At 41.5% G+C, this 26,917-nt stretch overlaps 1 protein-coding gene across 1 annotated transcript in view; it reads right to left on the bottom strand.

The window, feature by feature from the left end:
• C4H16orf78 (chromosome 4 C16orf78 homolog) overlaps nucleotides 1-16,426 on the bottom strand; it is a 35,760-nt gene extending 19,334 nt beyond the window's left edge. The window contains exons 1-2 of the mRNA XM_033942893.1: nucleotides 16,349-16,426; nucleotides 4,185-4,325 (exon numbers count right to left, since the gene is read on the bottom strand). Of these exons, the coding sequence (XP_033798784.1) occupies nucleotides 4,185-4,325; nucleotides 16,349-16,426 (219 nt within the window). The remainder of the gene's footprint in view (nucleotides 1-4,184; nucleotides 4,326-16,348) is intronic.
• Between the last annotated feature and the right edge of the window lie 10,491 nt (nucleotides 16,427-26,917).

The raw sequence follows: 26,917 nt of genomic DNA, 5'->3' as shown, positions 1-26,917 counted from the left end.
ATACTCAATAGGGATTGTGATTTAATATTACTATTTTTACGAATATATTTTTAGAATTAATTGATCTAAATTTGATTTGCTAGATGCTATCATGGCCTCGATGTAGCTATGAACATTGCTAGAGTTGATTGTTCAACCACTCCATTTATTCATTGAATTATCTTCCCTCTTATCTCTTTTTGTTAACAATTACTTGATCTATAGGGTTGATACATACTTAAGGCCTTACTATATAAAAACCCAAATAGTAGCAGCATTCCATGCTACCAATCCAGGGCACACAGTAGCTTCCCCATGTCTGTCTCAACAGCATACTACGGACTTTTCCTCTAGGAACTTGTCCAAACCTTTCTTAAACCCAGTTACTGTAACTGAACAAGGGAGATCTGAGCCTAATTTAGGCACAAGGATTTGCACTCTGTTTTAGTTTGTGCAAATAGTTGCACCCCCCAACCAGGCCTGCCCAGTTCCATGCATCCCCACCCCGCTACACCCATGCCACGCCCTGGTCTTGCCCCTAACCCCACCCCTAGCACCGTCCCCCTGAGCCTGCTCTTCTTGGTTGGAAGGTCATCCGTGCATGTGCAGATGCGATGTGATGACATCATGTACATGTGCGTGTGACATCACTATGTTGCACCTGCTTTTCTCCTTGATCTGCTTTTCAAAACCCCGACAAAGTGCCGGGTTTTGAAAAACCATCCGGATGCCTGGACATGCCCTCTATAAAGAGGACATGTCCGGGTAAATCCGGATGTCTGCTAACCCTACTCAGGGGAGATGTGATAGAGGTCTATAAAATACTGAGGGGAGTGGAATGAGTAGGTGTCAATCACTTGTTTACTTTTTTTCAAAAATACTAGGACTTGGGGCATGCAATGAGATTGCTAAGTACACTTCTTCCTCCGTATTCACGGTTTCAGCAATCGTGGTTTTGATTATTTGCGGTTTTTAGCTTGCTGGCTCCCCCACAAATACCGAAAACTTGCATACAGGAATCGCTGATTCCAAGCGTTTACAGAGAAAATCGTCGATTCCCAGCACTTTCTTCACTGTTTTGCCTCTCCTTCAGAAACAGGCCAGGTCTCCCACCATGTTATTCGCGGTTTCACCATATCCATGATGGTTTTTAATAGAAAACAGCGAATAACATATGAAAAAATTATTTGTGGTTTTTCTGTATTCGCGGATCTGTTAATTCTCCTATCACAGCGAATACGGAGGGAGAAGTGTAGTAGATTTAAAACAAACTGGAGAAAATATTTCTTCACTCGATTGGTGGTTAAGCTCTGGAATTCATTGCAGGAGAATGTAGCAAAAAGGGTTAGCTTAGCAAGTTTTAAAAAAGGTTTGGATAATTTCCTAAAAGAGAAATCCATAAGCCTTTATTTAAGTTCAAATTTATTTATTGTTTTCAACAAATCATAACATAAAAAAACATTAGAAAAACAAAAGATATCATGAACAGTATCGTATCAGCGAAGGCGAGGAGCACCAAAAATACATATAATGAGACATGAGCAATATAATAATAACGTCAAGGTGTCCAGCCCACCGGACACGGACATGTAAGTAACCTGGGGAGAAGATGAAAAATCAAGAAGAGAAGAGAGAAATGGACATTTAGTTGCTCAAAAGATGAAAGAAAGAAGATTATCACCAGTAGTCAGGGGGGGAAAAAGGAAAAACCTCGGAGCGGGGCGATCGACCCAAACCCAGTATAATGATGATGAAATATAATAATATGGGGTAAAACCAAATGATTAAGTAAGAAGGAATGTCAGCGGCTAAAAAGAGAAAGATCTAATAGGGTCCCAGATTTTGGAAATAGTAGATTTTCTACCAGAGCGTTCAGCTGCTTTCGATTCATACGAATGGATTAAAAGCACAGTATTCCACCAAAAGGTGAGATTGAGTGAGTCGGCAGATTTCCAGTTATGTAGAATCGTTTGTATAGTAAGAGCAATCAGGATATTCAACAGTGTTTGTTGATGTAGGGAGAGGATATCTTCCAGCGGATTGATAAGATGCGTTGTATAACACGCCATACAAGTGACCAAAAATTGGAAATAAGGGGGCATGCGAAAATCATGTGGTGTAGGTCTCCAATATCAGACAGACAATGCCAACAAAGGTTCGATTCACGAAGACCTGCACGAAACATTTTGTTCGGGGTCCAAAAGGTCTTATAAGATAGGAAGTACAATGACTGGGATAAACTTGAAGAAGCAGTGGGTCGAAGAATTTTTGTAAAATAATGATCCCAGTCCTTATCCGAGTGAATCTGCTCATTCCTAGGATAGGTGGATAGGGATTGGAACTTGTATACTGCCTTTTTCTAGTTTTACAACCATACTCAAGCAACATAAAATCTTTTTTATCTCCTTGGGGATCTTGCCAGGCATTTGTGACCTGGGTTAGCCACTGTTAGAAACAGGATACTGGGATTGATGAACTTTATGTCCTTATGCTCTTGCATTATGTCTTCATATAGCAATTAAATTAATAGGACAGAAATAAATTATACCATAAAAAGGTTCAACAGGAAGGAAGGGTGTGCAGAAAATATACAGCAAAACTGTGAAACAAAGGTGACTACAGCAAGATAGCTAGAGGGAGAGCAATGAATTCTAAGCTTGATCTCCACGTTGGACCTATTGCTCCCCTAGATTTGCTAGAAATGTAGTAACAGCTTCACAGATGCCCTATAAGCTGTGTGAGAGTCTCCCAGCCATATTACTGCCAGTGGGGGGAGGTGTTTCAATATTGTATTTTCAATCACTAGGGGCAGACAGATCCTCTGGAGTTCTGCAGAACTTGGCTGACCTTCGCTATTGAAATAACACCACCACTGGCAAGAATGTAGATGGAGAATTCCAACGGAGCTTAAAGGGATCACTGGTTGTGGTCATTGCTTTAAGGATGATATCTAGTGTCTGGATTGTAGGATTTTACAAGGAGCAGTGATGAATGTTCCCTGGCCAAGGACTGTCACTGCAGTAGGAAGGAGGTTGATGGAATATAGGGAACCAATACAAAATAGGGGGGAAAACCACTGAGTAGTTAGTAATAAAGGCTGATAGTACTAAATCCCAGGAAGAAAACTGCTGTGTCACAGACACTTTCTCCTTACCTTTGCATTTATAGCACTGATGCATGCTTCCATTGTTCATTATGTTGTTGCTGAGTGGTCACTTCATTACTGTTGGCAGAGACTGCCGACTAGTCACTCAAGCATCTCTGGTCTCTATCTTTTTCTCTTTCTCTCTGGTCTCTTCCAGTCACTACTGGTCACTTGGGGCTTTTCCGGTCACTGCTGGTCACTTCTGGTCATTTGGATCTCTTCTGGTTGCCACCTGTCTTTTCTGGTCGCTCAGGTCTCTTCTGGTCACCACCAGGTCTCTCAGTATCTTGGTCCCTGTGGACCCACTGGTCACTGGTTAATTCAAGTCTCACAGTACCTTGGGCTCCTTGGACCCTCTGGTCACCAGTCAATTTGGCTCTCCTGGTACCTTGGTCATTGATCTATTGGTTTGATCTTACTGGGGGTTAGGCAGGTGCCAGCATGCATACCCCCAGAAGACGCTCTTAGAAGTTCCTGTTGCCAGGAACTTTCCTTTATATGTCTTTCTGAGCTCTGGGTCTTGTCTGCAAGCTCCTGTTTCTCTCAGGGTGAGATCTATTCCAACTTGACTCAAATGAGCTTGCTTCGTTTGGCTTGCTGGAAAGAGTCTGTCTATACCCAGCAGGTTTTAGCATAGGGCTTCTTCATGTAGCTTTTTCTCAGCAGTGACTGGGGTGATAGCGACTCTACCCCATCACAGTAGCATTACATAATATGCTGCAATGTGTCATACAATTTATTTATAGTAATTAGAAGCTATTTTAAACTTCAGTGTATCACAGTAACCCTTCCACTGAGTATCTTGTTCAGTTCAATCCATGCCGATACCCTGAGACTCTTTACTGTATCTTTAGGGAGGTGTGGACAGCTGGATGCAAACTTAGAGCATTTAAATAATTGCAGACTCCACACCAAGGCCACATAAAAAAGCCAAACAGAATATGCAGGAGAATGTGTAGCATATGACACAGTACATGAGATACATCAAATTAGTAAGAGGCCTTTTTTGGTTCTGGAGCAGCTAGATCTGTTACCCTTCAGAGAGAAAAGACTTCCATACCTTGTATATGTTCTTATAGGATCCATAAAGGGAGGTGTCTGCAAGTTTAGCTAGATTTTTCTTAACCTTATTTTCTTCCTGTTTCAGCAGCGAGTCATTCAGGTTCTTCAAGTTATCTATGGAACGTCTAAGCTTTCTCAGCTAGTAAAAGAAAAAACATGCACATTTATGAATGCACCATGCATATACAGTAAGGTCTGTTATGCATGTGATCTAGGCTGGAGTCATTAGAGAATGTGCCTACTATTCACAAGCTAAGGTTGTCCCAAGGATTATCCCTAACCACACCCTCTCCAAGGGACATCGCATGACGTGATACTCACCGGGGGAACCTTCTCTGGAGTAGCCTCTGGAATGCACTTTCTAAAAGGCTCTGCTTAACACAAGACTATCTCTACTTCAGGAAGCAGGTGAAAGCTTGGCTCTTCACCAAGGGCTTTAATTGAAGAAGTAACTAATTGCTAGTCACACACACTAGGAATCACACTCGGCTGCACATACTATAGCAGGACATGTTTATCCGCTCCTACCCTAGATGAGACCATTTCCAAGCATCAGTCTAACTTAGTATGCAATTTTCTTCAAATTAGTTCCTCAGGGCCAGATTCTACAATAGCCACTGAAAGTTAGATGGCGGTAGCTACCCTACCACTGTCTAACTTAATTGGTTTAATTGCCTTTAATTGACATGATAATTGATTGCGTCATTTAAAAGTAATTAAACTGTCTTTAAAGAAGAAGAAGGTGCTTTCACAAATGGCACCCGAATCGTGACTTCAGAGGTGCCTACCAGTGCCTAAGGTAAAACAGACATGGTTAATGCTGGAAGTACCCTTAGGCATCAGTAGGCACTTCCATAGTCATGATTCTTCTCACAGATAGGCGCCAGAAATGTAGGCCTTGAAAACCCTGGCCTATATTTCTGGCATCTATCTGTGACATGGCCATGATTCTAAAAATGGTGCCATTGCATGACTGACACTTTTGTGGGCAGCTGCTGATCCCGGCATTATTTATAGAATTGGGGCCTTATTTTCAAACCTCTGTTACTCTATCTCTTCTATCTCTTCTATCTATATACTCCTTCTTTGCTTACACCCTATGCTGTCTATTAAAATGTTTTATTGCACATTGTGTTGACATTATAATATTGTTTAGTGCACACTAAATACTAAGGCACCCAGAGGAGATTGAGAGGGGACATGATTGAAACATTCAAGGTACTGAAGGGAATAGACTTAGTAGATAAGGACAGGTTGTCCAGCCTCTCCAAGGCAGGGAGAACGAGAGGACACTCTCTAAAATTGAAAGGGGATAGATTCTGTACTAATGTAAGGAAGTTCTTCTTCACCCAGAGAGTGGTAGAAAACTGGAACGCTCTTCCAGAGTCTGTTATAGGGGAAAACACCCTCCAGGGATTCAAGACAAAGTTAGACAAGTTCCTGCTGAACCAGAATGTACGCAGGTAGGGCTAGTCTCAGGGCGCTGGTCTATGACCAGAGGGCCGCCGCATGGGCGGCAATTCTTATGTTCTTAGCATTTAGCGCGCTCTAAATTGGTTAGCTCACCTTAGTAAAAGGACCCCAAAATCTAACAGTAACTAATCACAAAACTAATCACAAAACAAGCAAGGAATGCTTTTGTAAATAAATGGGCCTTCAACATTTTCCTACAATATTTCTTATCTAGTTCAGCATGCACTTCTGCCAGTAAACTGTTCCACTATCTGGGCTCAGCTATAAAAAAAACCCCACTAGCGTGGTTTTTAACTAACTTACCCCCCCTTTTACAAAATCATGAAAGCGTTTTTTAGCGCTGGCCGGTGCGCTGAATGCTCCATGCTGCTCCTGACACTCATAGGAACTCTATGAGTGCTGGGAGCAGCGCAGAGCATTCAGCGTGCCAGCTGGCGCAAAAAAACGCTTTTGTGGTTTTGAAAAAAGGGGGGTTTAACAACTCTTAGTGATAGGATTTCAAGCAAATGAGAATTCTGTGACCACTATGAATGAGTTGGAATATGCTACTTAAGCAGGCCCTTTAGGTATTCTGGGGATCTCCAACCGTCTCTCATCGTTTTCAAAGTATCCAACAAATCTTGAATTTTGTATATTATTCTATAGGCAGCTAATCAATAAAAAAGTAATATACTCCTGCAATTGACAACCTGTTAATAGGTGGGCAGCATCATGATGAACTACTTGAAGTGAACAAAAAATATACCACAAGTAAACCAAGGTAGATACTATAAACTTTAACAGATGTGGTATAAAGAAAACAATTTGAAATACAATCCTAGTCTTAACAATATCTAGGAACATAAGAATTGCCATACTGGGACAGACCGAAGGTTTATCAATCCCAGTATCCTGTTCCCAACAGTGGCCAAACCAGGTCCCAAGTACCTGGCAGAAACCCAAAGAGTAGCATCATTCCAGAGCTGAGATTGTGATGTCATAATGCCTCATTCCACCAATGTCTATGAGTCAAACTCATCAGTGATGTCACAATGGCTTGATTGTCCTATACTTAGCTCACATAGGAACAAAGAGTTGCCATACTGAGACAGAACGAAGATCCATCAAGCCCAGTGTCCTCTATCCAACAGTGGCCAACCCAGGTCCCAAGAACCTAGCTAGATCCCAGGTAGTAAAACAGATTTTATGCTGCTTATTCTCTGTGAGAAATTCCCTAACCCCTATTTGTCTCATGTTGTCTGTTTTGATTAGATTGTAAGTTCTATCGAGGAGGAATTGCCTCTTACATGTTTAATGTACAGCACTGTGTACGTCTGGCAGTGCTATTGAAATCATAAGTAGTAGTAGTAGTAGTAACAAATCATTTATTAGAACACTCAGTTCAAGATTGTTCACAGAGAATATAATATTTAGGTTATTGTTCCTTAGAGGGTGATCTCAGGTTTTGGTAATTTAGAACATAAGAACATAAGAATTTGCCGCTGCTGGGTCTGACCAGTGGTCCATCGTGCCCAGCAATCCGCTCCCGCGGTGGCCCCCAGGTCAAGACCAGTGCCCTGAGACCAGCCCTACCGGTCTTGAATCCCTAGAGGGTGTTTTCCCCTATAACAGCCTCCGGAAGAGCATTCCAGTTTTCCATCACTTTCTGGGTGAAGAAGAACTTCCTTACGTTTGTACGGAATCTATCCCCTTTCAACTTTAGAGAGTGCCCTCTCATTCTCTCTACCTTGGAGAGGGTAAACAACCTTGCTGCTAGTTTATTGATCCCCATCTAATCCACAATTGTCAAATAATAACTAGCTCCTCCTCATGTCCCCTTACAGAATACTAGCTAATTGAAAAGTATGTTCCATGACATGATGGTGTATATTTTGCCAGAGGACATGTACAGGGGGTGACGTTTGGGAGAAGCATGGAAAATGCACAGAAGCACATGTGTGGCACAGATATTTACATCTGCCTTAAGGCTGGTGTAAATGTCCACACCTGCAACTTACATTAATATTTAATAAAGAAAAGTAGGCTTTTTGAATGAGTAACCGTCTCAATTTAGAAAGACAAAAAAAGTTAGGGCACTTCAGCTTGGAAAAGAGACGGCTGAGGGGAGATATGATTGAAGTCTACAAAATCCTGAGTGGAGTAGAACGGGAACAAGTGGATTGATTTTTCACTCCGTCAAAAATTACAATGAAGTTACAAGGAAATACTTTTAAAACCAATAGGAGGAAATATTTTTTCACTCAGAGAATAGTTAAGCCCTGGAATGCATTGCAGATAGCGTAGCTGGTTTTAAGAAAGGTTTGGAAAATTTCCTGGAGGAAAAATCCATAGTCTGTTGTTGAAAAAGACATGGGGCAAGCCACTGCTTACCCTGGATCGGTAGCATAGAATATTGCTACACCTTGGTTTTTGGCCAGGTACTAGTGACCTGGATTGGCCACCGTAAGAACGGGCTACTGGGCTTGATGGATCCTACCTTTACGAAAACATTTCCGCAAAGGCCATTTCCTCCCTTACCAGGCTTATAAATTTTGCTTTACTATCGGGCCTGTTCTCCACAGAAATGGGACACATGCCTTGTCCCCTCTTCTGAAAAAAGACGATCTCGACCCTTCCTTACCATCTAACTACCGCCCCATAGCAAATATCCCTCTCCTAACTAAACTGCAAGCTCTAGGCCATAGTCGCCACCCAGCTCTCTTCTTACCTAGAGAGATTCTCCATCCTCCATCCCTACCAATATGGCTTCAGACCCAGCTTCAGCACCGAATCCCTCCTAGTTTCCTTAATTTCTTAGGTGCAACAATTACATTCTCGTAACAAATTCGCTGTCCTATTACAATTCGATCTCTCTGCAGCTTTCGATGTTGTCCACCACAACATACTACTTTATCAACTTTCCGAGATAGGAATTGAATCCACCGTCCTAAAGTGGTTCTCAAACTTCCTACGCTCTCGCTCCTACACTGTCAACACAAATGGCACCATGTCTGTTCCTTGGACACCATCTTGCGGTGTCCCTCAGGGATCACCCCTATCCCCTATTCTCTTTAATATCTATATGTCCTCCCTGAAACTCCTCCAATTATCCCCCCTTGAAACAATCTACACATATGCTGATGACACCCTTGTCCTCCTTGAGACAGACCAGAACCTCACCAACCTCCACGAGAACATTACAGCTTGCATAATGAGACTCCATTCCTGGTCCTTCTCGGTACAGATGAAATTGAATGAATCGAAAACAAAATTGCTCTGGCTCGGCCCAAAATTAGAACACCTGCCCACCCTCTTCGCACTAACCTCAGACGCTGCACTGCAGCTTGAGTTCTCAAGCAAAGTCCTTGGCATCATTATCGATTCTTCTCTCTCCCTCAATGACCACCTCAACTCCTTGGCTAAATCATGCTTTTTCAGCCTCCACATGCTGAGGAAAGTAAGATCCTATTTTCGCCAACAACATTTCGCCGTCCTTGTCCAATCCATCATCCTCTCCAAATTAAACTACTGCAATGCCATCTACTTAAGCCTATCAAAAAAAAGTCTTCAAAGGCTCCAGCTAATCCAGAATACTGCAGCCAAGTTGATCTTTACAAAATGCAAGTCTGACCATGTCTCCCCACTCCTAGCCAAACTTCACTGGCTCCCAGTGATTTCCAGAATCCATTTCAAATGCTCCTGCCTGGCTTTTAAGATCATTCACGGCATCCTTCCTCCCTTAATCCCACTATCTTATAACTCTTCGAGTCCTGACTCTACCAGACCCACCCAAAGGTATAAATTATCCTTCCCCTCTCTACACGGTATTCGCTATGCAGGCAAACTGGGAAAATCCCTTCTCTTCAGAATCACAGGTCTTTGGAATGACTTTACTACCCCGCTGCGGAACCTGGGCTCCCTCCAATTATTCTGCAAGCAACTGAAAACCTGGCTTTTCACTAAAATGTAATTCTATCCCCCCTTACTCTTCTCTTCTATATATAAGTTCATGTAAACTTTTTTTTCCTTCTCTTCCTATATTTTAAGTTCTTGTAAACCGTGCCGAGCTCTACAACATCTGTGGAGATGATGCGGTATATAAACTTAAGGTTTAGTTTAGTTTAGTTTGGTCTGACCCAATAAGACTAGTCTTAAGTTCCCTTAACATCGCCGCTAGAAAAAAATAGCAATTAGTGGTATTCCTTAAACCGCGATTACATTAGGCTTGGAGTATAGAACCACAACTAGCATAATAATAATAATAATCAGTTTATATACTGCATGGCCGTAAACTTCTATGTGGTTACAATAGTTAAAAAAATTACAATAAAAAAGTTGAATAGAATTAAAAAGTAAGAAGCCAATAATTAGAGACACTATAATGATCAAAATAGTGCATAATAAAATTTGTACGAATTAGCTGCCTAAATACATCGAAACAGATATGTTTTAGATGTCTCCTAAATTTCCCATAAGGGTCAGTAAGCAAAAGCAATTGTTCTAAATCCTTACCCCATAACGCTGCTTGATATGAAAAAATATTTTGATGATGTTTTTTAAGTTTACATCCTCTAACAGACGGAAAAACAAAATTCAGAGAAAAGCTCAATTTTATATTTGGGAGCTAAACTAAACAAAACCTTAAAGCAGAAGCAACCAAACTTAAATTTCACTCGTACCTCCATTGGCAGCCAATGCAGTACTCGATAGGAGGGTGTTACGTGATCATATTTCTTCAACCTAAAAATCAATCTGACCGCCGCATTTTGTACTATTCGCAATCGCTGCATATTCTTCTGGGAATTTGACAATTAGGCAATATTGCAGTAATCAAGCTGGCTTAGTACCAAAACTCTAAATGATGAAACATCAAAATACGCCCTAATGGACCGAAGCTTCCAAAGAGTAAAGAAACCCTTTCTGACCAAAGAGTCCACCTGGTTCTTCATAGTCAAGCCCTGTCCAGTATTATTCCCCAAACCTTAATGGTAGATTGAATAGGATAGCTGAATTTATTTATACGCAATGATGTCTTAGTATCAAATGGGCATGGTGAAGCTACAAAAAATTTCATTTTTTCTGAGTTAAGCTTCAGTCTAACACTGCCAACCACAACTATATTTAGGGACAACCAATGAAATGCTAATGTAAGTCCCTGCATGCAAATTAGGTGTGAATCCCTCTAATTTTATAAAAGCGTGAATAAATTGTAGGATCATCCTTGCTCCGCCCATGACCTTCCCATGGCCATGCCGCTTTTCAGATCTACATACCTCTATAGAATAAGTCTAAAAAGATGCGCGTAAATTCTATTTGGCAGCTAATTAGTGCTGACAATTGCTTGTTATTGTCCAATTATAGGTGCTAATTGACTCATTATTCAATATATACACTGCTTAAAGTACTCACTTATAGAATTACCCCCTGTATATTCCCAGGATGAAGCGCGATAATTTTCTAAAACAAAAGTCCTTAAGCCATTATTAAGATAGCTTGGGAAAATCGACTGCTTATTCCTAGGATAAGCAGCATACAATCTGTTGTACGCTTTATGATCTTGCCAGGTACTTGTGACCTGGGTTGGCCACTGTTGTAAACAAGATACTGGGCTTGATTGACCTTCGGCCTATCCCAGTATGGCAATTCTTATGAACTAATACTTATTCATGTTGTATAAAATGTACACCAATTTCTATCAGCACTTTATGAACAATATTACTCTTGCCTTGGTATGCTCCCTTACTTGACAGTCTGATCCCCTAGTGGTAGAACTATGTAACTACTAGGGACCTGAGATGGCCATTTAGAATCAGGGACAGGAACACCCAGGGATTGCTCCTTTTCCCCCTTTATCCATTTGTGAGACCCTCCAGTAGGTACTGGGATAGATTTTAGGGAATGATGTGATTGAGGGGAGGCTATTTTTGAAAGGGAATGGGGGGGGGGGAAGTTGAGTGTTTAAAGGGATAGCATTGAGAGGGGATAAGGAGTTTGAGGTTCAGGGGCAATGGTTACAGGGCTTGGAGGGTATTTTGATAGAGGATCAGGCGGTTGTGGGAGATTATCTAACTATCTATATTATTTTTAAAGCACTACTAGCCTTTTTACATAGCCTGATGCACCCAGGGAGGAAAGATAACAGCACTTCCTGAGGTAGTGTTATTTTTCCACAAATAGAGCTTTTTTCTTCTCTTTTTTACTTTCCTATCCAAATAATGTAGTTTTTCCCCTATTTCCCTTATGTTTCTGTTTTTGTCTCTGTTTTGATTTGTATTTCATGATTAACTATAATTTGTTTGTTTGCTTATTTTTATATTTTTATGTATTCCCCTTTGTTTTAATTATGTAAATCACCTTGAAGCCTGATTGGGCGGGATATCAAACTTTTAATAAGCTTGAAACTTGCTTACAAAGTTTAATGCAAGCTGTGTTATTCATATCACAAAATCACGACTGTTTTGCATGCAGAGCATCTCAATATTTAATATGCACTTTAGTATTAAAAAATTCCCATGTGAAGCTGCATTATTGGCAAATAAGACACCATGTTGTCATAATGAGCTTAGTAAACAGGGCCTTAATTTTGCACCCGAGGTAAGAGAAAGTCACTTGCCCGAGGGGCCTCAGTTCGATTTTTAAATTCTGATTCTCAGGGCTCCTTTAACTATGCTGCGTGAGGGCATTAACGCGCGGAATAGCACGCGCTACAAATGCCGCACGCTAGACGCTAACACCACCATTGAGCTGGCGTTAGTTCTAGCCACGTAGCGTGGGGTTAGCGCGCGCTAATCTGCTGCGTGCGCTAAAAACGCTAGCGTACCTTAGTAAAAGGAGCCCTCAGTCTGTTGCTCCAACGATAGGACTATTCGGCATATCACCAAGCTACCTCAACCCTCACTTCAATTTAAATTACAACAACAAGAACTCCCGCAGAATTCACTTGTTCGCCTTCCCCTCTCTAAAATCATGTCACTTCAAAAGGTTCCTTGACAAAACTTTCTCCTTCCAGGCAGCCAAACTTAACCCTTGGCTAGCTCAAATTATACTCGAGGCCCCCATCTACCTCAGAAAACAACTCAAAACACACCTATTCCATGAACAGAACCCTTAACACCTCCCTCCACCCCCCCACCTACTGGAATCCCTTTAAACTAGATAAGTCGGGGGAGGGTACAGGCACAAACAACATACCTGGCGAACTAAACTGCCAATACTTTTTTGAGGCTGAGGTAAGTAGTCACCGAAATTCTAGGTCTGGATCATGGGTGAGTGCACACACTTTCGAGTCGGGAGTAGGGTCACATCATATTTATGGGTCACATTGTAATTCCGGGTCTAGGGGGAGTACACACTGTAATTCTGGGTATATGGGGAGTACACATTGTAGTTCTGGGTCTATGGAGAGCACAAATAATGCAAATAATGCTAAAGGTGTCCAAGTAGCTCAAGCAGTAATATCCCCATCGAGACGTAACAAAAATACAACATTGAGGGCTATGTACGTCAACGCACACAGTTTAGGAAACAAGATCCTGGAATTGGAAACAGAAATAAGGAATGCTGACCTGGATGTGGTGGCGATATCCGAGACCTGGCTCACAGACTCCCACGGGTGGGACATGGTCATACCGGGTTACAACTAGCTTCGCCGGTACAGGGAGGGCAGAATGGGAGGAGGTGTAGCATTATATACTAAAGATGACATTAAGGTCACGAGAATCTCAGATGTCCAGTATACTGGGGAATCCCTTTGGGTTAATTTGGCCAGAGGGAAGGACAAATGCTTGTATCTTGGCGTAATTTACAGACCCCCAAGACAACAGGATGACCTGGATATGGAAATAATCGGAGATATAGAAAATATCATCTTGCGTGGGGACACAGTATTGCTAGGTGACTTCAACATGCCTGATGTGGATTGGGATACACTTACCTCTGCTTCCGGCAGCAGCAGGAGGCTATTAAACTCTATGAAGGGAGCAAGACTCAGGCAACTGGTGTTGGAACGAACAAGGGATCAGGCAATACTGGACCTGATACTTACCAATGGAGAAAGTGTCACAGAGGTCTTGGTGGGCGACACATTGGCCTCCAGTGACCACAACATGGTATGGTTCAATATCAGGAAAGGTTTCACTAAATCTACCACACTGACCAAGGTCCTCAAATTCAAGGACACAAACTTCAAAGAAATGGGAGACTTCGTTCACCAGGCGCTACAAAGCCAAGCAGAAACCGATAACGTGGAAGAAATGTGGTCGACTTTGAAAGCCACCATACATGAAGCAACAAACCGTTATGTTAAATCAGTAAGTAAACGGCGAAGGAACAATAAGCCACAGTGGTTTACTGTGGAGATCTCAGACCTCATCAAGGAGAAGAAAAAAACATTCATTTCTTACAAACAATCGGGGAAGCAGGACTCTAGAGCAGACTACCTGACCAAATCAAAAGCCGTCAAAACAGCAGTTAGGGAGGCTAAATTCCACAGGGAGGAGTCTCTGGCAAAGAACATCCAGAAGGGAGATAAATCCTTCTTCAGGTATATCAGTGACAGAAGAAAAAACTCAGGCGGGATTGTATGTCTTAGGAATCCAGACGGAGACTATGTGGAAAAGGATTCGGAAAAAGCCCAACTATTAAATGAATACTTCTGCTCAGTCTTCACCCGAGAAGCGCCGGGGCTTGGCCCTCAGCTACAGACAAGGGTTGGCTCAGTTGACCCGTTTAGTAACTTTGAGTTTACGCCCAGCAGTGTCTATGGTGAGCTGTCAAAGTTCAAGGTCAACAAAGTAATGGGGCCGGACAACCTACACCCCAGGGTGCTTAGGGAGCTGAGTGATGTCTTGGCGGAGCCACTGTCCGCGCTCTTCAACCTCTCACTTAGTACTGCCAGCGTCCCGTTGGACTGGAGGACGGCTAACGTCATTCCACTCCACAAGAAAGGCTCAAAGATGGAGACAGCAAACTACAGACCAGTGAGTCTAACATCAATAGTGAGCAAACTAATGGAAACTCTAATCAAACACCAATTGGATAAGATCCTGGATGAGGAGAATCTACGGGATCCCCAACAACATGGATTTACTAAGGGGAGATCTTGCCAATCCAACCTGATCAGCTTCTTCGACTGGGTGACGGGGAAGCTGGATATTGGGGAGTCCCTGGACATCGTGTACCTGGACTTTAGCAAAGCATTCGATAGCGTACCACACCGCAGGTTGCTGAGCAAGATGAGTTCTATAGGATTAAGTGACACATTGACGAAATGGGTTGGGAACTGGCTTGGAGGTAGGCTTCAAAGGGTGGTGGTGAACGGCACCCCCTCCGAAATGACGGAGGTGATCGGTGGAGTGCTACAGGGCTCAGTCTTGGGCCCAATCCTATTCAACATCTTTATAAGGGACTTGGCAGAAGGGCTTTGAGGTAAAATAACATTATTCGCCGATGACGCCAAACTAAGTAATGTAGTGGGCAAATGCACAACGGACGAAGATTCAATGCCCGACAACATGATGCACGACCTACTCCTACTGGAGCGCTGGTCTAGGACCTGGCAACTCAACTTCAATGACAAAAAATGCTAAGTTATGCACCTGGGCAGCCAAAATCCATGCAAGTCTTATACCCTTAATGGCGAGATCCTAGCAAAAACGGTAGCAGAACGAGACTTGGGGGTAATCGTCAGTGAGGACATGAAGTCTGCCAATCAAGTGGAGCAGGCTTCGTCCAAGGCAAGACAAATCATGGGTTGCATACGAAGGGGTTTCGTCAGCCGTAAGGCGGAAGTCATTATGCCATTGTATAGATCTATGGTGAGGCCCCATCTGGAATACTGTGTGCAGTTCTGGAGGCCGCATTATCACAAGGATGTGCTGAGACTGGAGTCGGTGCAGAGAATGGCCACCCGGATGGTCTCGGGACTCAAGGATCTTCCATACGAAGAACGGCTTGACAAATTGCAGCTATACTCGCTCAAGGAGCGCAGAGAGAGGGGGGACATGATCGAGACGTTCAAGTATCTTACGGGCCGCATCGAGGCAGAGGAAGATATCTTCTTTTTCAAGGGTCCCACGACAACAAGAGGGCATCCGTGGAAAATCAGGGGCGGGAAACTACGAGGTGACACCAGGAAATTCTTTTTCACTGAAAGGGTGGTTGATCGCTGGAATAGTCTTCCACTACAGGTGATTGAGGACAGCAGCATGCCTGATTTTAAGGCCAAATGGGATCGGCACATGGGATCTATTCACAGGGCAAAGGTAGGGGAGAGACATTAGGGTGGGCAGACTAGATGGGCCGTGGCCCTTATCTGCCGTCTATTTCTATGTTTCTGTTTCTACCTACTCCTTCTTACTGTACTCTTCGAACTCCAATGACTTCATTGTTTGTAACTTCTGTTTAACTGACTTCCGGTCAGCTAACTCTGTTTAACTGACTTCCTAACTTCCACGACTTCTTCATTTGTAACTTTGTTTAACTGTTGTGAACCGCCTAGAACTCTCTGGGTATGGCGGTATACAAAATAAAAGTTATTATTATTAAAGTTATTATTATTCCTCAACTCCTAAGCAGAGGCTCAGATGTGAACTTAGGCTGCAGAAGGAAAATGAAATATCATGTATCTATGATGTGTAACAGCAATAAAAACAGAACATTTTGTACATATCGACAAGGAGTGAAAAATAAAATGAATCATCGTATACATACTTGAAGTGATTCTCTGTCATTTGAGATTCTTAGTGTTCTGGCTCGCTTGCTGTCTATCCAGTCTGTGCTAGAGCTCATCTTCCAACTAAAATTGTCACTGGTTTCAAAATGGTTTCTAGTCGAGTTTCTAAATCCGTGAACACTTAAAGTGCTCAGCACATGGTCACATCAATAATGGTATCATCATCAGTGCTGTGACTTCTAATGGATGCATTTCATGGAATATATAGCCTATGACATCTAAGAAGCATGAGGTAATAATATCAGTATTCTTGTCTCATCCAGTGATGTCCTAACAACCAGAATGTAAACATGAATTCTCTAAAGCGGACTGTGACATCGTTGAAAGAATGTTGGATGCAGAATCTTCATATGAGGAATAGGTTTGCCAGCAAACACTTGTAGTCAAAATTGATTCTCTTCAGCACCCCCACTACCCCTTCAAATACTGAGCCAATGTCTTCACTGTGTTTGGGAGGAGTAATTTGGGTTGAATTTAGCACCCCTGATTATTTGGAAAAGCTGACTCTGATGTCTAGCGCTTCTGCTTTTCCAGTCCAGTTGCTATTATAGGGTTTTGAAACACTGGGAACACACACATTGAAGCTCTTATTTAAAATTACAAAATTAAAGCAAGTTTTATAAACAAATGATGCTAATTATTCATTTTTAAAATACCTAGGGATCCTTTTATTAAAGCTTAGTATGTGTTAATGGGTGTTAACATTTGCTAAATGATGCGCCACCTATGGGCCACATAGCAGTTGCGCAGGCTAAGCTTTAGTAAAAGGGACCTATAGTTAAGCATTCATTGTTAATCCTGTCGATTGTACAACATCCCCCAAGGATAGTTTAAACATTAACAGACAATGATTCACATTGGGTCCCTTTTCCAAGCCGCGGTAAAAGAATTGAAAGGGCTTTGGTGCATTTACTATGACAGCATCGCTATCGCAGCTTTGTAAAAGGGGCACTTCCCCCTCTTTTACTAAGGCGCACTAACCAATTAGCGCATGCTAAATGCTAACATGTCCATAGACAAACATGCACGCGTTAGCATATAGCGCACGCTAATTGGTTAGTGCACCTTAGTAAAAGAGGGCCTTTGTGCTGCAAGGGATAATACAAAATATAATTGTTGGAAATTACTTTCCAGCCTTCCAATCTGCTGAATTTCTTTTTTTAATTCTTTATTGATTTTTAAATAATCTGCTGAATTTCTGATGTAGTTTACATTCTTTCTACCTGCTCAACTAATCCAAAAGACATTTTTTAATGGCAGTCAGTAAACACTGAGTTGTCAGTAAAACAAAACAAAAAAAACCTTTGACTGTCAGCAAAATTGATTCTTGGTAATGGCTATTCTGCTTTATCTTTAAAAAAAAAAAAAAAAAAGAAAAAGATTTAGAGGGGCATAATCGAAAGGGATATCTAAGTCCTTTTGCGTCCAACTTGCAAGTCGCCCAAAGTAAAAAACAGCCTAAGACACATTTTCGAAAAATACGTTCAAAATTTTTTTTGTTTCGAAAATCATCTAATTATACGTCCTGCCGATCTGATCATCCAAGCCGCTAAATCGTCCATCTTTATACCACATTTCCGTCCAACTTTTCGTCCAAGTCAAAAACGCCTAGAAGAAGCCCTATTGGACGTGGGAGGGGTCTGCAAAGTGATGGACTGAACACCCAGACATGGCACCTAAATAGTGGGGTACCTTACAGGGCACTGCTGTGAACTTCACAAAAAGAGTGCCATATCTTCTCCTCACTACAGCTCCCTTATAGGTGACGGTGAGCCCCCCCAAACCACCTCCAGAATCCCCTAGACCCACTTATCTACTACCCCAATAGCCCTTATGGCTGCAGGAGCCACTTATATGCCAGTAAAAAAGGGTTTTGGGGGTGTATAGGGGAGTGCACATGTTTAAATATCAATGCAGTGATTACAGGGGCTTATGGGCATGGGTCCTCCTCTGCATGAGTTCCTAACCCACCCCCAAGATGACTTAAGCCATCTCTGTGCTGGACGACTAGGCTTTCCTATGCCAGGCTGCCAGGTGATGATGGTCTGGAGGCTGAATTTTAAAGGTGTGATTAATATTTTTATGGGGAGGGGGGGGTCGGTGATCACTGGGGTAGTGTGTGGGGCTTTGTTTTATGTGTTTGCAGCGTGCAAGAATTTAAGAGCAAATGGGATGTCCATGTGGGATCCCTTAGAGGGTTAAGCCAAGGGAACCTGTCACCAGGAGTGGGATCCCTAGGATAGTAGACTTGGGGGTGGGTCAGTAGAGTGGGCAGACCTGATGGGCTATGGCCCTTATCTGCCGTCATCCTCTATGTTTCTATGTTTACTTATCTGGTGACTTTGGGTGAGTTTTTGTAACTTAGACCATGTTTTACATGGTCTAAGTCACAAAGTCCAAATTCTGTCGATTTTGGGCTGTATAACTTTCGGTTATACATGCTGTATGACTAAGTCTAAGCCAGTCCACGTCCCGCCCAACTCCCGCCCTCAACACTTCTCCCGAAACACTCCGTTTAGCTTTGGTTATTCAGCGGCACTATATAGGCCTAGGTCATTTAGAAATATGTCCAAAACCTATTTTTAGTATCGGCACTTGGATGTATTTGGGAAATGTTCGTCCAAGTGTCGACTTAAGTCGGTTTTTTGATGTATTTCTCTTTTGATTATGAGCCCCTTAACCTTTTCCAAAAAGATGCTGGTATGGTTGTCAAAACACAAACTAATAGAACCTTATTTAAGTCTTTATTATATTATGATAGTTTAATTCCATTTGTGTTATGCCAAATAATTGCTTATAATTTATCATTATAACATGGAAAAGAATCTTGTCAACTAATTAGATTCTCATTGGATAGGCAGTACCTAGATCTTCACTAATACTCATTAGATAATCAGTTTAGATCTTCTCGTTCAGGCTTATCAGGCTCGCACTACTTAATTTAGCTGTCACAGTCCATCATCATTAATTATGCTTCTTTATGATGGTAGAGCATGAGACAGCAGCAAAAACAAAAAACAAAAAAACCCACCCATGGTGATTATATGAAAGCAATTTTCAAAACCATTTACCTGGACAAATGATTTATTTGGGCAAACTTGTTATCTGAAAACTGCCTTCTCTCAATCTGGATTAGGGAAGGCATTTCTGGGGATGTGTTTTGAATGGATTCCAAAAACAGGCACACACTGAAGATTCAGATCTACAGTACATGCATTAGTTTCCAACAAAAGTTTGCCCACACTGGTTTTGGCCAGGTACTAGTGACCTGGGCTGGCCACAGTGAAAATGGGCTACTGGGTTTGATGGACCTTTGATCTGACCAAGTAAGGCTATTCTTATGTTCATATACACCTCACCTATAGAGCTGTTTTGCAAAATCTGGGAGTCATGTATATTTCTCATTTTAAGTCCTTTCTATTGATGTTTATATACTACTAGTCATTAAGCCCGTTACATTAACGGGTGCTAGAATACTGTTCACCCTCTATGTTGCCCCTTCCATTCACTGCCTTCTCTTCTCTTTTCATCCAGTGTGCGCCCCCTCTCTCTCTGTCCCTTATGGCCTCTCTCCATCTCCTCTTTCCTTTTCCCTTGGTCTGGCATACCTTCCTCCTTCCCTCCATGCCCTGCCATCTGTTCTTCCCTCCAAGCCACTCTCCCCTGTGCTCACTTTTCTCCTTCAACTACTTCATCGAGCAACAGCAGCATTCACAATTCATTGCTGTTGCTGGCTTCAGGTATTCCTCTCTGGCGGGTCCTGTGTTCATGAAGTAGGCAGGAACCGCCAGAGAGGAAGGCCTGAAGCCGCAACAGCAGCGAATTGTAAACGCTGCTGCTGCCTGAAGCACCCGAGGCAGATGGTTCTCTCCCCTCCCAGCCCAACCCCCGCTGACTTTGCGACCCTCCCGGCGAGATGACTTTAATAGCAAACCTCCCTCCAGCGTTGGCAGCCGCAGCACGCTAAACAGGCTGGTTCGCGGCTTTCTTCTGCCGTTGAGTCTATCTGTCGCGTCATTGATGACATCATTAGTGACGCGGCAGAGGGACTCAACTGCAGGAGAAAGTCGCGAAGCAGCTTGTTTAACGTGCTGTGACTGCCAACGCTGGAGGGAGGTTTGTGTAGAAGCGATATGTGTCTATGTGTCTTCTATGTGTCTCTTCCCCTGCAGTACCTTTGCAGCACTTTTGCTGCGGCGCATCCTCCCATCCTGAGTCTGTTTCTCCCGCTTTGTGTAGCCGCCGCATACGCACTCTGGCCACGGACCTACGGATCAGGGATTACAGATCACGCAGGTCTGAGTGCGCATGCGCGGCTAGCGTTTTATTATATAGGATTATTATATACTATTATTATTATTATTAAATGTTTTTATAGATCCTTGATGCAGGTGTATCTCACATAGTGGTTTAGAGCTACAACCTTAGCACCCTGAAGTTGTGGATTCAAACACTGTGCTACTCCCTGTGACCCTGGGCAAGTCACTTAATCCTACACTGTGCTAGATACATTAGATAGTTTGTCAGCCCACCAGGACAGATAGGAAAAATGCTTGCAGTATTTGTATGTAAACTACTTTAAATGTGGTTGTATAACTACAAAAAAGATGAAATACAAGTGCTGTAGCGTGATCTGCAAATACCACGTTATACTATCCACCACACTCCGTACTCAGAGTGGTCTCTCTTTGTGCTGCCTGCCACACTCTGTACACCAAGTAGTCTCTCTTTTTCCATTCCCCCTCTTTTCCTTTCTTTCAAGGTTTAATAAGTATTTTGTATATAGTAATTGCATCCTTAGTAGACTGTGTGTTTTTATTCCCAATTATTATATGTAGTGTTGGAGATAAATCATTTAAGTGCTTGAAATTATGGACTTAAAAGTAAAAATGATTTCTAACTGAAACTGAAGAACTAACTGGATTCTGAAAGGACTGAGCCATTTTGCCTTCAGACAGTGTTAAATAAAAGGACAATGGCCAGACATAGGCAGTTAAGGCGAATACACAAAAGCATGGATCAGTGCCTGCCCACTGTCTGCAAGAAAATCACATCATGACATCACCAAAATAAAGACTGCCCTGCTCTGTGATGCACTACTGTATGGTTGGATGTGAGAGAGAGATAGCCGCTGCGTTTTGATGCATCCTGGGAATCCTCCCCACATCCGCCCTCTTTCCTCTCTCTTGCCCTCTTCCTTCCGACCAGTGCTGGACCAAGCTGCAGCCCCTGCAAACATGTGCTTGGCCTTCTAAGGACATTTCAACCACCAGTATGGACAAACTGCCTGACCACCCTCATCTCATCTGCCCCATCCTACTCATCCTTCAGGAAATCTCTCAAATTTTTCCTCTACGACAAATTTCTTGAACCCCCCCCCCTCATCACCAAATAATCAAATACTTCCATCCTTGTAATTGATACTGGTTGTCTTCTTGACACTCACCACCCTGCATTGGTTTTGTACACTGCTTTGTTCTTTATAAGCCTCTCGCACTGCCTCTCCACTATATATATATCTCTGCTGTATATGTACAGTCTCCTGCATGGTAAATCTACATTGTTCTTCGCTGTATAAACACCTTTACTGAATATGTACAGTCCTCATTGTATCTTCGCTGTAAATGTACAGTCTCTTACACTGTAAACCGCTTTGAACTGTTTGTGGTACTGCGGTATATAAAATAAAGTTGTTATTATTATTATTAATCTTAAAGAAACTTTTTCTATGTATGTCTGTTAATTCTTGCTTAAAGATCCCATTTGTAAACTGTTTCTACTGGCTTGGTTGCAATTTTATACCTGCTCTAAAAAGAATTACATTTTCAGTTTATATGTAAATGTTCTGGGTTTTGGTCCTTGATTCATATATATTTAATTACAGAGCTGAATGTTAATCAAGTGAGCTAACTCCCCCCCCCCCAATTAATATTTCTTTATAATATATATCTCTCTAAGCCAGAGAGGGATATATATTATTGGTGGAGAATAATAATAAGTATTGGGATATATTTTAATATAGAGAACGTGGACAGTAATTAGTAACATAATAGTGCCAATCCCTTTCCCCTAAAACATGATCCATGTTGGGTCCCACAATAAAACTCCTTTGATTATCCCTAATTCTGAAGGCCCTTGGTGGTGGTTTTCTTTTGTTTGGCATGTTTGGTGCACTTGAACCCTCTCCTTCATTTTTACATGATTGAGTCAACAGTGCTATTTATTTAATCAAAACGTCAATTTGTCTTTTCTGCTTCTTTTGATCTTATTCTTACTATAGAAATCCTTTTTTATTTTCCTAACTATAATTTGTTGGTATAATTAAAATGAAACATATACATCATTTATGTGTTTCTATTCTCAAAACCCATTGCAGGGGGCAGTGTTCAGTGCCATTGCTCAATGAAGATACCTACATGCCAGGGAATCTGTGGCTTCTATTCAAAGGTTGTCACTGCAACAGCCTTGCTAGGTGTGGGATGCATTTTATCATAACAGGAGGAAAAAATCTCTGGTATTTGTGAATAAACTTTCAGATAGCTCAGAAGAGACCAACTCTGATTGACCTGCAAGCGCAAAGGAACAGGAGGAATCTGTAAGGCCATAAAGGAAAAAAAACCAAAACAAACCCAACCCTCTGAGCTGTTTGTTTGTGCTCTTTTCATAACTTCTATTTATCAGGGTGCACAAGAGCAGATTTCTGACATTTAACAGTATATCGTCCTTATTTACTTTGATTGTTAGAAGCCCAGCTGACTAAATACCGTCCCTCAATCCTTGGAAGTACTCTGGGACTCATACAAGATAAAATATACAAGTGAACACAACAATCCAAGGTAATAATTAATGCATAATAAAAAGCCAGAAGTTAACATAATTAAAAGAGCATAAACAATATAAAAAGTTAAAATTATTAGCACCATCTGTGAAGTCCATGGAAAAATCTAAACAATAAAACTGAATAATACAAGAGTTGTGGCAAAACAAATTAGTTGGTTAGATCAATGGCTCCCAATCTTATCCTGAGGAATACCCTGCACAGTGAAAGTCTATCCTATAATCTAATCTAATCTATTACACAATTTATTAATCGTACTATACCAAAAAGGTTCAAGGCAATTTACATTCAAAGAGGCTGTAAAATCTATGTGAAAATACAAAAGTAATTAATAATTAAAATATCATCATAATATGAATATTACAACAAGTTATATAAAAAAGTTTTCAAATTTTTACGAAACCTTAACTGATTGATATCAGTTCTAATATAAACAGGTAGATTATTACAAATTGTAATGGCAACGTAAGCAAAAGAGGAGTTGAGCGGTTGTTTATACCGTATTCCTCTAATATGTGGATAATGTAGTAATAAAATACCACATAATCTGGTGGAAGAATAATGCAAATAAAAAAAGCAAAATCAGATTATCTGAAGAGCCAGTCTATAATATATGATGAATTATGCAAGCAGATTTAAACTTAATTTGCTTTTCAACTGGTAACCAATGAATATTCTTATATGCTAATGTAACACTTTCATATCTTTTTAGACCCAAAATTAATCTAACCGCAGTATTCTGGAGCAACTGCAATTTTTTTTAAAATCAGTTTTGATGTTAATTTCAAATATAAAGAATTACAGTAATCAAGTTGAAATAACCCTAACATCTGAACCAACAGTGCAAAATGATGTTCAAAAAAGCACGTCTTCACTAACCTAAGGAGCTCCTTTTATGAAGCCACGTTAGCGGTTTAACACGCGTAATAGCGCACGCTAATTTGCCAGCCGCAATAGCCACTACCGCCTCCTCCTGAGCAGGCGGTAGTTTTTCGGCTAGCACGGGGGTCAGCGCGCGCTAAAAAGTTGCGTGCGATAAAGCCGCTAACGCGACTTCGTAAAAGGAACCCTAAGTTTCCTCATATAGTAAAATATAAATGATTTCATTATAGAATAGGGTCATATTCACAACATTTGGACACCTAAAAGGAAATGCCTTCTAATAATAATAATAATACCCCAAAAGTTCTAGTTGGTTCACAACAGTTAATTGTAATACAAACAATGCAAATCATTGAGAATCAACAAGTTATGTGCATACAATACAGGAAAAATATATACCGTATTTGCCGGCGTATAAGACGACTTTTTAGTACCTTAAAATCATCCCCAAAGTCGGGGGTCGTCTTATACGCCGGGTACAGTTTACATGCCCTTACTTGCGGGGCTGGATGTACTCAGTCGCGCGGCTCTTCTTCTCCCTACCTTCTCTGCTTGCAGCACAGAGCCGAACGGAAGTCTTCCCAACGTCAGCGCTGACGTCGGGAAGACTTCCGTTCGGCTCTGTGCTGCAGGCAGGGCAGATAAGGAGAAGGAGAGTAGCCTCGCGGTTCGAGGGGCGGCCGCCCCCGCCCCGGTTGCAGCACAGCCGGCCAGGTTCCCTTACTTTTGTGGCATTTCCCCGACCGACTGATAACAGCCCGGGTCCGACAATCCTCCCTGCCCTGTAGCCGCGAATCTAAATACCTTCTTACAGCAGCTGTAAGAAGGTAATTTAGATTCGCGGTTAAGGGCAGGGAGGTTTGTCGGACCGGGGCTGTTGTCGGTCGGTCGGGGAAGTGCCACAAAAGTAAGGGAACCTGGCCGGCTGTGCTGCACCCGGGGCGGTAGAGAAGGTGTGCGGAAGAAGGGGTCGTCTTATACGGCGAGTATAACACAAAACTCTATTTTTTAACTGAAAGTTGGGGGGTCGTCTTATACGCCCAGTCGTCCTATACGCCGGCAAATACGGTACATGCCATATGAAAAGGGTACAACAATCTTAAAGAATAAAAAAGTTATAATGATAAAATATGTTAAGAACCCAACCTGTTAAATAATTGAGTTTATTATCTGCTTTCTAAAATCAAGATAAGAAAAGGCATCCAGCACAGTTTTGGCGAGCCATGAATTCAGTTTGGCTGTCTGAAAAGAAAAGGTTCTTTCAAAGAACCTTTTATAATGACATAATTTTAATGAGGGAAAAGCAAACAAGTGTATTCTTCGAGAGCTCTTATTGTTATAACTCAAAGTAAAGCGGTGGTTGAGATAACCCGATAACATACCAAATACTGTTTTGTAGCAGATGCATGAGAACTTGAACAGAACTCTGGATTCCAATGGCAACCAGTGTAGCTTTTGATAGAAGAGGGTAACATGTTCCCATTTCTTCGAGCCAAAAATGAGACAGACGGCCGTATTCTGAACCATCCTCAATTTCCTGATAATTTTCTTAAAGGTGCCAAGATATATGATGTTGCAATAATCAAGAATACTCAGAATGGAAGATTGTACTAACATACGAAAGGAGGCATCGTCAAAGTACTTTTTTATGGTGCGGAGTTTCCAAAGCACTGAGATACTCTTCTTAAATACTAAATCAGAATGTTTCTCCAATGTAAGAGGTTTATCCAAAATTACTCCTAATATTTTTAAGGATTGTTCAATATAATAATCCATCCCATTCACATGTATCATAGTTTCCTTGATTAAATTTGGTTGCACCAGTTTCAAAGTACTGTTTGGTATGGCTCCTAATTACTTGTCTCTGTGTTTTGAAAGATATTAACCTAAAAGAATAACTCGAGGGCAATACTTATTTGTTTTCCCGATTATTAAGCCTTGTCGTTACAAGAGATTCTTTGATAAATTGCTTGGTTTTCAGGCAGGTATAATGGACTCATGGCTAAGTTCTATTATTTCTCAGGCCCATTCATACATGTCCTTTAGGAAACTATTGAAAACTGATTTATTTGAAAAGTTTGTAAATTGATGTTTCAGAATATGGATTGGAAATTTGAATATTGATTTTACAGTTGTATTTTTTAAGGAATATCAATCTATTTTTGCGAATGTATTTTATTCAATTATTGTATAATTTTAGTTGTTTTTAGATTTTGTACTTTAATTCACTGTTTGCATATTTTTAGTACTGTATGTGAACCGCCTAGAACTATGAGGTAGGGCGGTATATAAAAATAAAAATTATTATTATTATTATCATTATCATTAGGAGCTGCTAAGAAAAATTTAGTTTTTTCTTATAGGTTTGCCACCATAGTGGGTACTGCTCCTCTGAGGCCCCTTGAAAGTTTTCCCACCCATTTCTCTTAGGGCCTATCAGCTCAATATTTAGCACTATTTAACTGTCCAGGAATGGCTCTTGGCCAGTAAATTAGCACTTAGCCAGCTTAGCGCTAATATTCAGCGCAAAATGGCTGCTGAATATTCATGGTTAGTGGCTAGCCCTGTCATTGGCTATGTCATGCAACATTGGCTGACCAGCTAAGTATAGCGGCCAGATAGACTCACATATATAGTAGGCCTATCTTTGGCTGCTCTTAGCCAGTGAACTGATAAATATCAGCTTAACCAGCTATGTTGAAAACTGCTAATCCTCCTCCCCACCCCCACTCCCCAACATTCAATGTCAGTTGCTGGATATAGTCTAGCATTGAATTTCTAAGATAGCTACCAACTGCCAGTCAGTTTGGCTAACTCCTGCAATCTG

Source organism: Geotrypetes seraphini, chromosome 4 (genome assembly GCF_902459505.1).
Source record: "Geotrypetes seraphini chromosome 4, aGeoSer1.1, whole genome shotgun sequence".
Classification (NCBI taxonomy): domain Eukaryota; kingdom Metazoa; phylum Chordata; class Amphibia; order Gymnophiona; family Dermophiidae; genus Geotrypetes; species Geotrypetes seraphini.
The sequence above is the reverse complement of the archived record's forward strand: the minus strand, read 5'-3'. Positions and strand labels throughout refer to the sequence as shown.